Below are 12,120 nucleotides of genomic sequence, written 5' to 3'. Positions count from 1 at the left end.
CAACATAATCCATTAAGGCAGAGAATGTCAGCCATTTCTCTTTTATATTTTTTTTGGAAAAAGCACCGATAGGGGAGAACAATACAAACCTAGCTGCAAGAAATCTGAAATAAAAAAAAGTGCTGGCAACACTCAAGTCAGACAGAATGTGCAGAAAGAGAAACAGTAAACTTTCAGGTCCTCAACCTTTCAATAAATTCTGGCAGCCAGCTTCAAAATGTCATTGTTTCCAACACTTTCACTTGGTCAGCAGAATGCAAACAAATTTAAGGTGCAATCAAGACTAAATTCTGCCCACCTTACATATCAATTTCCCATAAAATACTAACAATAATATTTAGTAATATGATAGGCCATCATGACATAGCTTCAGTGGTACTTAAATTACATGCCAACATTCAAAAAGTGTACAACTTTACAACAGAAGCACATTTACCGTTTCTATTAACTTTACCTGTCTTCATATTTCCCTCAGCACAAGCCATGCTTCATTAGGTGGGTGGTGAGGAGATGAAACTAACATTTGTATTTTCAGGCTGATCAACATTATGGTGACTGAAGGGAATAGGCTTTAATATTCAAGATGCTTTTTCCTGCTATTTCTCCTCACATGAAGTGAGGCAACACTTCACCTGTGAATTTGTTGGGGGTCATCTATTCTGTCCGGTGCTCCTAATGCAGCCTCCTTTATATTGGTGAGACCTGTTGTAAATTGGAGGACGGCTTTGTTGAGTACTTCTATTCTCATCGCCAAAAGTGGAACTTCACAGCAGCTAAACATTTTAATTCCCATTCCCGTTCTAACAGGTTGGTCCGTGGTTTCCTCTTGTGCCAAGCTGGAGGAGCAACACATTATATTCCTCCAACCTGATGGCATAAATATTGATTTCCCTTTCGGGGTCAAAAAAAAATTCCCTTCCCCTCCCCTCTTCTATTTTGCATTCTGACCTCTTACCTCCTCTAACCCATCACCTCCAGGCATCATCAATGGAAAAGAGCACAGTCAATGTTTTGGGGCGAGACCCTTCAAAAGGTCTGAATAAAAAAAGATGAGGAGTAGATTTAAAATGTGGGGGAGGGGAGAGAGAAACACAAGGTGACAGGTGAAACTGGGAGGGGAAGGGATGAAGTAAATAGCTGGGAAGTAGACTGATGAAAGAGATACAGCATTGAAGAAGGGTGAAGTCAGAGAGGTGAGGATAGGCCATAGAAGAAAGAAAAATGGGGAGGAGCACCAGAGGGAGGCAATGAGTATTCAAGGAGATAAAAAAAGTGAGAGGGAAAAGGGGATGGGAACTAGTGAAGGAGAGGACGGGGGAATGACCAGAAATTCAAGAAATCAATGTTCACGCCATCAGGTTGGAGGCTACCCAGACAGAATACAAGGTGTTGTTCCTGAGTGTGGCCTCATTGCAACAGTAGAGGCGACCATGGATAGACACATTGGAATGGGAATGGGAAATGGAATTAAAATGGGTGGCCACAGGAAGATCCTGCTTCTTCTGGTGGACAGAGAGTAGGTGCTCTGTGCAGCTGACTCCCAGTCTACATCGGGTCTCACCGATATACAGGAGGCCACACCAGGGGCACTGGGCAGAGTATATGACCCCAACAGACTCACAGATGAAGTATTGCTTCACCTGGAAGAAATGTTTGCGGCCCCAAACGGTAGTGGGGGAGGTGGTGTAGGGGCAGGTGTAGCACTTGTTCCGCTTGCAAGGATAAGTGCCAGGAGGGAGATCAGAAGGGAGGGATGAATGGACAAGGGAGTCGCACAGGGAGTGATCCCTTCAAAAAGCAGAAGGGTGGGGGGGGGGGGGGGAGGGAAAGATGTGCTTGGTGGTGGGATCCCGTTGGAGATGGTGGAAGTTCTGGAGGATTATGAGCTGGACGCGGAGGTTGGTGGGGCGATAGGCAAGGACAAGAGGAACCCTATCCCTGGTAGAGTGGCATAAGGTTGGGGTAAGAGCAGACATGTGTGAAATGGAAGAGACAGGGTTGAAGCCAGCGTTGATGGTGGAGGAAGGGAAGCACCTTTCTTTGAAAAAGGAGGACATCTCCTTCATTCTAGAATGAAAAGCCTCATCCTGAGAGCAGATGTGGCAGAAACGGAGGAAATAAGGGAAGGGGACAGGTCAGAGGAATTTGGATTTCCAGTATCTGCAGATTCTCTCTTGTTCATGACAATCACCTCCTGCTGGATCCTCTTATCCTTCCCTTTCTCCTATCAGATTCCTTCTTCTTCAGCCCTTTACTTTTCCCACCCACCTGGCTTTACCAATCACCTTCTAGCCATCCTCCCGACCCTCTCCCCCCACCTTTTTCTTCTGGCATCTTCTCGCTTCCTTTCCAATCCTGAAGAAGGGTCTTGGCCTGAAACATGGACTGTTTATTCATTCTCACTGATACTGCCAAGCTGCTCAGTGATTCCAGCATTCTGCATGCGTTGATTTTTATTTCTTCACAAAATTCCAAGCCAATAAAGAGAAATTTAGTGTGTTATAGCTGCCAGAAATAAATGAACTCTACCTTGGTTTTCTTCATTTCTCCCACTTCCTGCTGCAGTTTCTTCAACTGCTTTTCATACTGCAGTTGATTTTTTAGTAAGCGAGCATGTTCCTTTTGGGCAGTATGCAACTTCTGCAGTTCTTTGTTCATTACTTGAAGCTTTTTCTCATATTCTGATTTAATTTTATTTGCTTTTTCTTCAGAAAAACTTTCCATTGAACCTAGAATAATCAAAGTTTTAGGTTTATCTGCAACCTAAAGACAGATACTTCCTATCTACTCTGAATACCTGCTACAACTATTACGTCTCAAGTTTGTGGAGTGAAATACTGTTCATATTAGGCACTAACACATGAAATTGTTTATTGCTTCAAGTTAAAAATTAAAGTCTATCCCGAGCCTTATAGGCTCATCAGGCTGGTGCTTATGCCGGTTTTCATGGCTTGAAGTGACAGAGTATGAGAACCGCACTCCCATCTCCCCCCCCCCCCCCCCACCACCCACCAGAGAGGATGCCAGTCTGTCATGAGGTTAACCCCCAGCATTTTGCCAGTACCCATTTTCAGCTGGGTGGACTGGAGCAACTTGTGGTTAAGTGCCTTGCTCAAGGACACAACACATTGCCTCAGATGGGGCTCGAACTCACGACTTTCAGATCGCTAGTCCAAACCCTTAACGACTTGGCCACACGCCACACTTATTGCTTTAAGGAAACACAATAAAGTGGCTTATAAGATGTTGAAAAGAATACAAATTGAAAAGAAAATGGATTGAGAATTTGACCTGTCAAGTTATAAACAAAGCTTTATGTCAAAAAATCATTTTTGCTCTCTATCTTACCCAGGTTTTGAAGAACACGGTCTCTCTCCAATTGGGTGTCCCGAATTTTATTTTGCAGCATCATTAACTTTTCCTCATACTGCTGTTTCAGTGTCTGAAGTCGTCGCTGGCTATTTTCCAGTTCATCAATAAGCTTCTGCTTAATTTCTATTTCGCAGGTAATGTTAGCCAGATCTGCCTGGAAATTAGCTAAGGAAATAAGGAAGATTGCTTGAGTAACAAGAGTGATTGAATATCATGAACATGAAAAAGTAAAATATTGTTTAAATCTAAGCATCATTAAATGGCAAGGAAAAACCTCAGAGTTCTTCTGCTGCTGTTGCACAAATGTTCAAAGATCAAATATTTATCACAAAGCATTGGTCCACCTGTCCGAACCAGGAAATTCAATGACAAACCCAAGTATTGATCCAACTGTTATCACCAAAATAACAATATTTTAAAAATGAACTGTGTACTCCTATGTGCTTCTCTGCCAATACAGGGATTATAATTGGCTATTAAATTCTTTGTCCATTGCAATACATACATGTGCCAAACACGGCAACAGCACATTCAAGCCCCAGTCACTCACCAACTTACATTATGTTCATTCCTATCATTCTGGAAGTATTTTGCTTTATTTTATTTTCTTTCATAATCTTAAACATGTTCATTAATACTTTATTAATTAAACATTAATTAATTAATGTTCACTAATTTTCTAATGCTTCTGCATTAGAATTAAAGCCTGGGGATAAACATTGACTCTTGTAACAATCCCCACATCCAGGAAGGAAAGAAAAATGGTTCAAGTGCCTGAATCCAGCTGAAAGCACAAATTGCAGCAAAACATTGGATAAGCAATAATGAATTTGAGAAAGAGATGAGAGGGATGGGTTGAGAAGGTGGAGAAAGGAATGGGTTGTTACATGCAGGTTAAAAAAAAACAATTTCTTTACCAGCATGGGAACTAACAAAGGAGAATGTGTAAGCAGAAAGAAGGAAACAAAATATTACGTGACCTACTAGTAGAATCAGGAAACACATCAGAAACTACTGTGAAGGTTGTAGTGACCGAGAACTAGTGTAAAAGACTAATGTAATTGTACAGAGACAGATTTTTTAAAAGAGAAATCATGTGCAAAAAACCTTCTCAAGTTCTACAAGAATTAGTTTGGTTTAATAGGCAAAGGGAAACCAGTTAATATGGTGTATTAGATTTTCAAAAGATTCTTGCTGAGGTCCCACACAGGCTGGAACACGTGGAAATGGGAGCAAAATACTGCAGTGATTGAGAATTCGTTATCAGACAAAACAAAGATTGTGAACAGTATCTTCCTCAGGTTGACAGCATGTGACAAGTGGCATTCTACAGGTATCAGTGTTGGTTTCCAGTTATTCATAAACTATAACAATAGCTTAGGAAGCCAGAAGTTCTTTTTCTAAGTTTGGAATGATACAAAACAAGGCAACTTAGTGTGTAGTTTGGGTGGTGGAGGCTGGTGGTGAAAAATGTAGAGACGTCTAAAGACATGGAGACAAGCTAAGTGAGTAGCAAGAACTTGAAAGACCAAATAAAATGTGCAAAAATATGAGAACATTCGATTTGATAAAACATAAAGGTAGAGTACTTGAAGAGGCTACAATAAAATTCTGGAAAAACTCATCAGGTCAAGTAGCACAGAGGCAGTCTGAAGTGCTGAGCTTTCCTAACATTCTTTTTATTTAAGATTTCCAGCATCTGCAGTTTTTATTTTGATTTTTTGTTTTTAAACAGAAACAGGATGGGAAATGCTGATGATCTTAGTGAAAACTACCATGCAGATGAAGCAAACAATGAGGAAGGCAAATGGCAAGTTGGCCTTTATTAAGAGAGGATCTGAATACTGATGTCTTACTGCAGTTCTTAGGGCATTGGTAAGACCACACCTGGTGTAATCTGTACAGTGTGCAAACATAGACATACTTGCTGCAGAGAGAGGGCAATAAAGACTCATCAACCTGGTCCCTCAGAATGCAGATTTACCATATGAGCAGAGTTCACAGAATACAAGGCTAATCAGATCTGAGTTTAGAAGAATCAGATTTCATTAAAATTACAAGATTTCTACATGACTCAGAATAAGGTCTAATCTATTCAGAACTAAATGGAGGACAAACCTCTTCACTCAATAGATGGGGAAGCTTTGGAATTCTTAACATTAAAGGGTTATGGAAGGTCAGACATCTGGTTCATTGAAAATTGATAAGCAGCATTCTGGCTATTAATGTCATCAAGAGTCAGGACATGTCAGAAAAGTGGAGCTGAGATAGAAGAGGTGACACAATCCTTATGTTATGAAGGTACCACAGCTCTGAGGGGCCGAAGGGGCAGGAGCAGCCCCCTCCTTCCGGAGAATCACAAGATCGCTATTAATTCAGGTCTCGGAAGTGAGAGACAATGCAAAGGTTCTGGCCATTGTTCTTAGAGGCACCTGTGTGACGTGCCTGTCTCTGCTACGTGACAGTTACCAGGGAAATGGACACCCTCGAGCAATGTGGGGGTGGAGATTGCATCACCCTACTTTGATGGACACCTACAACTCTGCAAGTAAAGATAAAAGTGGATTGCAGGAGGCGGTACCGGAGCGACGCACCAGAAGAACTCGCTTGCTCAACGCTCCCGTGAGAGCTGGAAGCCACTCAACGCCACGTGCGCTCCTAACTCCTTTGCCTGGGGAGCGGGTGGCTGATAATACCGAGAAGGACTTCAAACTAACAACGGGGAAAACAATGCTCCCCTGATTTAACGGAGTGGCTTCATAAAGACCCGGGCAAGTTTTCTTTTCGTTTTCACCGATCCCTCTAAAACACGTGAAACCCAACGATTCCTCGAAAGGCTAAAGTCTGCAGACTTCTGAATGACTTTTTATATTTCCAATGGACAAAAATATTATCCCCTAGACAACAGCCGAGATTACTTCTTAATGATGATTATTACTATACCCTAGATTGAGTATTGACGACGTGCATTATCTGAATGTTTGCATTAACCTTACTTTTGTGCCCCTTTATAAATAAAACCGTTTGAAAATAGTGACATCAGACTTCAACGGACCTCTCTATCTTTGCTGGTAAGTTATCCAGTTACGGGATACGCAACACTTACATATGGCAGAACAGGCTCAAAGGGCTTTTTTGCTGGCCACATTTCTCATGTTTGCATTAAAGCAGGGATGAATAGGTTGTTATTGGCAAGAATCAAGAACTTCTATTGTTCAAAACATCATCATACTGTACAAATAGGGTGCTCATACTTATTTAAGCAAAGCCCATGAATCAAAATCTTAGATAAACAAAGCCAACTAATCATTAATCTAAATAAAAGCCAGACAGCAATAGAAATGTTTAAGGCATTACCTTCTTCATCTATTTCAGAGTCAGATTCATCCGAACTTTCACTTATTTCAACTTCATCTTCTTCAGCATCTTCTTCATCCCCTTCATGATCGCTGTATTCCTGACCTTCCTCCTTCAAAAGCAAAATCTGAGTCACTTACTTTGATTTGATGAAAATGTTAAATTACTTTTAGCTATTTAAACTTAGGTATACCTCCTCCAAGTCATTCTTTTCTTTCTCTTCCATGTCTTTCTCTTCTGATTTCTCCCCTTCATTAAAATCCTCTTTAGTTAGGCTGTGTAAAACATAATATGAATTACATTAAGATGTCACACCAGTTACAACATTTACACTTCTTCAGATATTAATTAAAATTAAGAGGTCGCACACCCCCAATCATGCAAATGAAAAAAAGTACAAATATTAAGATATATAGGTCACCTTCTTACAAATTCAATGCCTTGAATATGTATACAGCCCATACAACTTATCTCCACATTTTATGGTCTCATTTTCTAAATTTTAAATATATTGAGGGATTATTTTTCGAGCGTTGTGCCTCATGTCAAATCAAAAGGAAAATTCAAAACCCGTCAACAATTTACTGAAAATTCTGAGTCCGATAAATAATACATCCCCTTTGTAATTACTACGCTTTCTTCAGGTGTCATATACGTATTACCTTACCAACTCGCCAAATTTGTTGATGTAGAAAATGAAGGATCACCTGAATACTCCCCCTCTCTGTAAGGTCCAACAGTATGGTAGATTTTCAAAAGACCAAACCAAAGTGAGCATTTAAGACACGTCACGGAATTGAGTGGAGAAGCACAAATCTGGGAAAGGGTACAAAACCACCTCGAAGGCACTGAACATACTTTGGAACACAATGCGGTCTACTGGGAAACCACAGTGACACTGTCTAGGTCAGGAAACCCCTCAAAACTTAGTACCAGACAATAATGGTACTTGTAAGAGAGGCTACTGTGACACCAAAAGTCACTGAGTGAGCTGCAGAAATCAGTGACTGTCACTGGAGACAAAATTGATAGCTCCACAATCTCTAAGGTCTTGCACATAAAAACAAGTATTATGAAAGAGTGCAAAGGAAGAAGCCCTGGTTTGAAAAAAAAAACATATCCTTGCCTGGAAAGACTTTGTAAAGCATCATTAAGATACTGTAAAGATGTGGAAGGTCTTAATGTCTGACGAGATTAATGTGGAACTTTTTGGCCTCAACAATAAGTGGCATGTGAGGTGTAAATCTAATACTGCACATCAGCCAGGTTACACCGTTCCTACTGTAAAGTATGGTGGAGGTAGCATCATATTATGGGGATGCCTTTCAGCAGCAGGGAATGGAAATCTGGTCAGGATTGATAGGAAGATGAATGTTGCTGAACACAGAGATTCTGGATAAAAACTTGCTTGCCTCTGTCAGAGAGCTTTAACTAGGGAGGAACTTCATCTTTCATAGGTCAATGACCAAACGCACACTGCCAGAGCAACCATGGAGTGGCTTCAGATGAAGAAAATTGATGCTCTGAAGTGGCCTAATCACAGTACTGACCTTAACCCAACTGAACATCTGTCATGACTTCAAGATTGCTGCCCACCACCACTATCTAACAAACCTAGCACAGTTTGAGCAATTTTGCAAGGAGGAATGGGCAAACCTTGCACCATCATGTTATGCAAATCTAATAGAGACTTACTCAAAAAGACTACTAGCTGTAATACCTGCAAGAGTTGGTTCAGCTAAGTATTGAGCAAAGGTAAATGAATACTTTTGAATTGCTACCATCTCAGTTTCGGTATTTTTAGTTTTCATGCTTTACAATTTTCTATGGTTTTTTGCATCTACTGTGAAAAAGGTACATTCACAAACAAAAATTGTTAATTAAATTGATCAGAATCTCTTAATGTAATATTCATTTATGTGAACAAAGGGAAGGCTGAATACTGTTACAAAGCACTGTTATAAATGCAATAACTAAATAAGGTGGTGATTTTTTTTTTAATTTCCCTGCACAATAAGAGTCACAGGTTTTGTTATCAGCAAAATACAACAATTATCTACATATGACATGGACCTTTGCTTCTTCAAACTTGTGAACAGTTGTAGTTGTCTGTTTGCAAAACAAAAAACACTTGCACAGAAATCACATCTTCAACCACCGTATTAAAATACATATCCTGTTATAACAACAAAATATAGCTGAAGTACACATTTTTTAACCATTAATATTCCAAAACCATTTATTGATTGAAAATAAGCTTCATGACTTTAACTGAATTCCAAGTGCTTTGGAACAGAAATGACTTGTATTGTGATGGTAAACTAACAAAATATTATACTGCAACAGGAAATTTCAAAATATGGTTATAAAGAAACCACACTTAAAATGCAAGCTATGTTATTTTTGACAATGTGAAACTGCAGTAAAGATGAAAAAAAAAGAAATCTGATATGACAACAGTTATTTTCTCAATCCAGAATATATCAAGGCAATAAACAAATGAAAAATTGACTTAATATAAACATATACAAGTTAATTTTTAACTCAAGAAAACCACATCCAAAACAAGGATTTTAAAACATGGTAAAATTTAAGACGGGGGGAAAAAGGTCAACAGTTTCTCTGGCCAGACGTCAATAAACTGCCAACCACCCATCTCCTTCAGGTTTCCAACTCTTCTTTAGAACTTTTAACATGATACTCTGTTCCACAAAACAGTCACTCTCTGTAGAAGGAAGTTAAACTTAAATATTCTACATTGTCTTCCTACTTCTAAACAGGAGTCTATGCCATCCAACTTCAAATATTGAACAGGAAATTTCTTATAATACTCCATTTCTAATGTTTCCAGTTCTTGCCTAACAGCCAATTAGATAGCGATACTAAGACTTGTTCAAATGTTGTCCTCACTCTAGCTTGTCCTTGTGACAAGAGGAGACGCAATTAAGAGAGAAGGAATATGACAGACTAGATTGTATATCAAGTTGATGGGGAAAGAAGTGTGCATTGGGAAAATGACAAAATTAACAAAAGACCACAAAAACTTGCAAAAGTACAAATCCTATCTGAAACATTACATTTAATACAAATATTTAAAATAAAAGAATACTTAACATGAAAAGTTGAATTTACCTCATGCACACGATTAACTGAGACCCACAAAGAAACCTTTAACAAACTATATTTGGAAAAATCAATTGAAACGTAACACTGCTATCCATATCCCATTAACAAAAAAATGCATTACAGCAATTTAGTAACTGCAGGCGATATTCAGGAAGAACGCACACCTTTTTTTCTTTTTCTTCTCCTTTTTCTTGAGCTTTTCCAAGTCCTTTTTAGCCATTTCCAAGACATCCATTGTATCCTTTTCTGAACCAAGGACTGAACCAGAAAAAGTACCATTAAGATATGGGGGTCTTGCTGAAGCCCTTGAAAGGTTACGACGAAGGTTTTCATTCATAGCTTCACTCTCAAATAGTTTTGATCTAAAATAATAAAACAGTACAAGGCCAAGAATGAAACCATGGGTTAGAGATAAATACTAGAATAGCATGAAATACTCCACAGAAATGTTCCATGGAAGTTGCATGAACAATATAGAATGCAAATAAGATTAAATAGTGCAGAATACAGTATTATAAGAGGAGACTTCAAGGATCATCTTGCAGTTTACTTGTTAACTCTGAGATTTTTTTTATAAGGTGCACCTTCCAATGTAATATTGAATTCATTGTGCAGTCTGTTCGAAAGCAAAAGGCCCATGATCCTCATTCTTGGGAAAATCCCACACATTTTTCACTTTCTAAAATAATCTTAGAGGATATCATAAATTCAGAGGTTAAACCACAGCTATATGAAGCATTGGCAACACCACACTATACAGCACTTGTCTGCTTATTTAAACGTGGTAATGCTAGAGAAATTTCAAACTAATACTTGAAACAGGTAGGAGGTCTTATGAGGAAAACTTAAGAGGGCTAAGTTTGCACTCACTTCAGTTTAGAACAATGAGGGGACATTAACAACATACAGAATTATCAGTGGTCCTGACAAAAGTGGCTGCGAAGAGGTTTCTTCTTAAGTGAGAATCTAGAACTTGGGATTATTGCTTAAAAATAAAGGGATACCCATTTAGAACAAGAACAAGGTGAAATTTTTTTTCAAGCATTTTAGATCTTCAGAACTCCCTATTTTAATGATATGCAGACAATGCTTCTATCACTCCTCAAGGAAGACAGAAATAGATTCTTGAAAAACAATGGGGTAAAACAATGCCCAAGGAAGATGTGAATATGGATTTGAGATTACAATCAGAAAGGCCACAAACTTACTAAATGATGGTGCAAACTTGACAATCCAAGTTACCTGCCTCTACATAATTTTTTGTCTTTTTTCAAAAAATGATGTGTGCCAGTATGCATATATCTTCATCTTAAAGTTACAGTTACCTGAGCTCTTCAACCTCTTTGATATAATTCTGGATCATTGCACTAATTTCTTCATTTCCATCTCCTATAATTTGTCAAGATAGAAAACTTATATCAGAACAATTTAAATGCAATTATGATCATCTGGGGATGTGAAATATTTCAGAATCTCACACCAGCTTTGAACATTGTATGGTTCATTTGTTCAAATTTGCTTTTGCTAATAACAAGTTTGGTCATCTTTGCAGTGGATTTTCAGAATGCCTCAGGAAAAGAGGAATTGGCTCTTGACCAGGTTATTTGTGAATAAATAATCATAGATTATATCATTAAATCACAATGAAAAATTGTCAGAAACAAACAGCATAATAATTTTATTAAGAGTTTACCTGATTTGGCAAGTACTTGATTAACCTGATCGCTGAGAAGTTGTGTTACTCTTGCCCTCAGTGATTCTATAGTTTCTTGCATTGCCTTTACCCTCATTCGCAGATTATTGTTTTCAGTTTGTAGCATGGAATTTTCATGGAACATATCATTAATACTCTCCACACCATCATCTCCAATTATTCTCTTGCCCTAACAAAAATAAAGAACAGGTGATTTGTTTTAAAAATCCAAGCTCATCTCAGATTTCTCTGACATTGTGTTTCAGCCTGGACTGGAAGAAGATTCTTCTGGTCATACCACAATTTTTTAAAATTTAAAAAAAAAATACACATGGGTCCTATTCACCTCAAAAAGACCACAAATGCATAATATTATACAATCATTATTTGAATTATAGGAACACTGTGTCTAGTCTTCAAATTCCTACTATTGATCTTTGCCTAGTTTATTTTAAATAAATTTACTACTTTTCTGCAGATCTTATGGGCTTGTACCTTAACTTGCTAGAATACATGCAACTGCATCAAATGAGCAAAACAAACCCAGTCAAATGTCTTTGATTAACGCAAGC

The 12,120-nt window shown here is 38.4% G+C and overlaps 1 protein-coding gene across 3 annotated transcripts in view; it reads right to left on the bottom strand.

Moving 5' to 3' along the window:
• The window catches only part of kif21a (kinesin family member 21A), a 131,154-nt gene that overhangs the window by 61,329 nt on the left and 57,705 nt on the right, over positions 1–12,120 (bottom strand). For all 3 annotated transcript variants that reach the window (XM_059987556.1, XM_059987557.1, XM_059987558.1), the window contains exons 9-15: positions 11,549–11,738; positions 11,181–11,244; positions 10,020–10,217; positions 6,923–7,004; positions 6,730–6,841; positions 3,349–3,537; positions 2,530–2,729 (exon numbers count right to left, since the gene is read on the bottom strand). In XM_059987556.1, coding sequence (XP_059843539.1) covers positions 2,530–2,729; positions 3,349–3,537; positions 6,730–6,841; positions 6,923–7,004; positions 10,020–10,217; positions 11,181–11,244; positions 11,549–11,738 — 1,035 coding nt within the window. The remainder of the gene's footprint in view (positions 1–2,529; positions 2,730–3,348; positions 3,538–6,729; positions 6,842–6,922; positions 7,005–10,019; positions 10,218–11,180; positions 11,245–11,548; positions 11,739–12,120) is intronic.

The sequence above is a fragment of the Hypanus sabinus genome, chromosome 13 (genome assembly GCF_030144855.1).
Source record: "Hypanus sabinus isolate sHypSab1 chromosome 13, sHypSab1.hap1, whole genome shotgun sequence".
Classification (NCBI taxonomy): domain Eukaryota; kingdom Metazoa; phylum Chordata; class Chondrichthyes; order Myliobatiformes; family Dasyatidae; genus Hypanus; species Hypanus sabinus.
This window is presented reverse-complemented; position numbering and strand designations above follow the sequence as displayed.